Source organism: Glycine max, chromosome 1 (genome assembly GCF_000004515.6).
Source record: "Glycine max cultivar Williams 82 chromosome 1, Glycine_max_v4.0, whole genome shotgun sequence".
Classification (NCBI taxonomy): Eukaryota; Viridiplantae; Streptophyta; class Magnoliopsida; order Fabales; family Fabaceae; genus Glycine; species Glycine max.
The window spans coordinates 3,039,529-3,041,735 of NC_016088.4; the positions used below are offsets into that span (position 1 = coordinate 3,039,529).

At 41.5% G+C, this 2,207-nt stretch overlaps 1 protein-coding gene across 1 annotated transcript; it reads right to left on the minus strand.

The window, feature by feature from the left end:
- Positions 1-421: 421 nt before the first annotated feature.
- On the minus strand, positions 422-1,747 carry LOC100805691 (F-box/kelch-repeat protein At1g23390). Its single transcript, XM_003517674.5, has one exon. It carries the CDS (start codon positions 1,684-1,686, stop codon positions 571-573), a length of 1,116 nt encoding a protein of 371 aa, XP_003517722.1. The 5' UTR covers positions 1,687-1,747; the 3' UTR covers positions 422-570.
- Between the last annotated feature and the right edge of the window lie 460 nt (positions 1,748-2,207).

Genomic DNA, 2,207 nt, shown 5'->3' on the forward strand with positions numbered 1-2,207 from the left:
CACAATATTTTTCATTTGTTTTCCCTTTTACGTAATCATCCACTATTTTTATCTTTGTCAAATATCCATGCATTCACATCCTCATTCAGAAACACAAGACAAATCCTCCGACTATAACTATTTTGCATATTAAATAATCAAACAAGAAAGTTATACCTTCAGTTCATTATAATGGTAGAAAATAATTTATTTCATAATAATTTTTATTTTGATTTCTTATTATAATATTAATTAAATTTTTTATATTTCTCATAATATTAATATTAGTAGTAGATAATAAATCTATAAATAAATTAATAATGATATAATATTTATCATATAAAATTATTATTCTTTTTCTTATATTTATTATTTTTATTTATGTCAAATAAATTAGGACTTATTTTATGACCGAAGAAGTATTAAAAAAAAATCGAAAAGCTTGTTTGCCAATGCAACGAAAATTATTCCAATCATACCATACATCTCAATCCCACAAAGAAAAGCATTTCTTTTAATAATAATAAAAAAAAAAGTACCACGAGGGTTATTCATCGCAACCCATTGGTTACACTTTTTTTTATTATCAATTCACACATGTTTCATGGAAAATGTCGGATTCTCCGACATCACCGCCCTCTGCAGATCCTCCATGCACACACTACCGCCGCAAAACACCATCCTCGCACCGCATCTAACGGCGGCGTTCCGTACACTCCGCCACTCGCACCCAACCCCATTCAAATGATTCAATACTTCACACAACACCAGCTCCTCCGGTTCGGAAGTGTTCCTCACGTAAACAAAGTCCCCAATCCACGTCACCTCCACCGAACCTAACTCCGAACCACTGAATAGCTTCCGAACCATCTCCTTCGGCATCTCCCCCACTTCCTCCATCCCCGAACCTAATCCCCCCCGAACCCGAACCTCCCACAGCTTCACGCCTTTCACGTTCCCAACTTTCCCTATCAGCCCCGCCACCATCAACCTCTCTCCTAGGGTTCCGGTGACACAGTGGAAAACACTCTCATGAGGCCTCAAACTAAACGGTCCTTTCCACGTTTTTGAAATAGTTTCGAACGAGTAGGTCACTCCGGAGTGTTTCTCCGTCACGTGCATGATTTCTCCGGCGACTGCCACCGACAGCCACGAGGACGCCGTCGAGCTTTTCAGCAGCGCCGGCATGGAGGGACACGCCTCCCAGGCTTGGCTATTTACGTCGTACATCTCCACCGCGAGCGGATCGTCCTCGAACTCGCACGCGCCGCCAGCCACCACCACGCGCGATCCCACGCGCGCAACCACGGGATTGGTGCGCCACACGCGCGGGGAGGGCGCGTAGTGCCATTTCAGGTGCAGCGCGTCGAGGGAGAAGCTGAACTCGGATGGGGTGAGCGCGTAGAACAGCGTCGAGTGGGAGGATCGCACGGGGGAAGCGTGGGAACGTGCGGTGTTTTTTATTTGGAGCCACACGTGCGAGCGGGGGTCGTAGGCGTGGAGAGTTGTCACGTGCGAGTGGCGGAGGCTCTGGGTGAGGACTATGAGCCATGGCTTGATGGGTCTGACGTGAGCGAGGGAGGAGGAGACCGCACGCTTCCAGGAATTTGACACGTGAGAGGCCGGCACAAGGTGGATGAGTGGCACGTGCGAGAATATGGCCTCTAAGATATCCCCATGGATGGGTGCTTCTGCTGTCGATGACATTAGTATAAGGATAAGAAATTAAGAATGAATGTCTTGTGTTGTGTGTTTCTGTTTTTGAGAGGGAAACGGGAATGAAGGGGTTTATATAGAAAGTGTAAAAGGATAATGAACGAAGAGATCCCATGTTATCCAATGGTTGTGTGCCACCTCATTAGTGTCAGATGTGAGTTTGGTGACAGATGGGGACCTCTCCTCTATTCTCTAACCGACAATTCGGGAATGATTTGGTTAGAGAGAAAATTTCTTATTAAGTAGAAATGTTTAATAAGGTAAATATTTATTTTTTTTGTGTGTAGAGATAAATTTATTTACAAAAGTGAAATCAATATTAGGAAACAGATGAGTTATCAGTTTTTTACACATTCAACAAAAATGATTATTTACTTAAATATTCATATTTTTTCTTTTTTTATCATTACATGCATAATATTAGAATAAAAACTTAAAAAAATAGGAAAATTAGTATAATAATAAGTATAATATTAATTAATAAGTATAGTATATTTATTATTCTGAATAGT

Coding starts and splice junctions, on each gene's coding strand:
- LOC100805691 (XM_003517674.5), bottom strand. CDS start 1,686: ATGTCATCGACAGCAGAAGCACCCATCCATGGGGATATCTTAGAGGCC.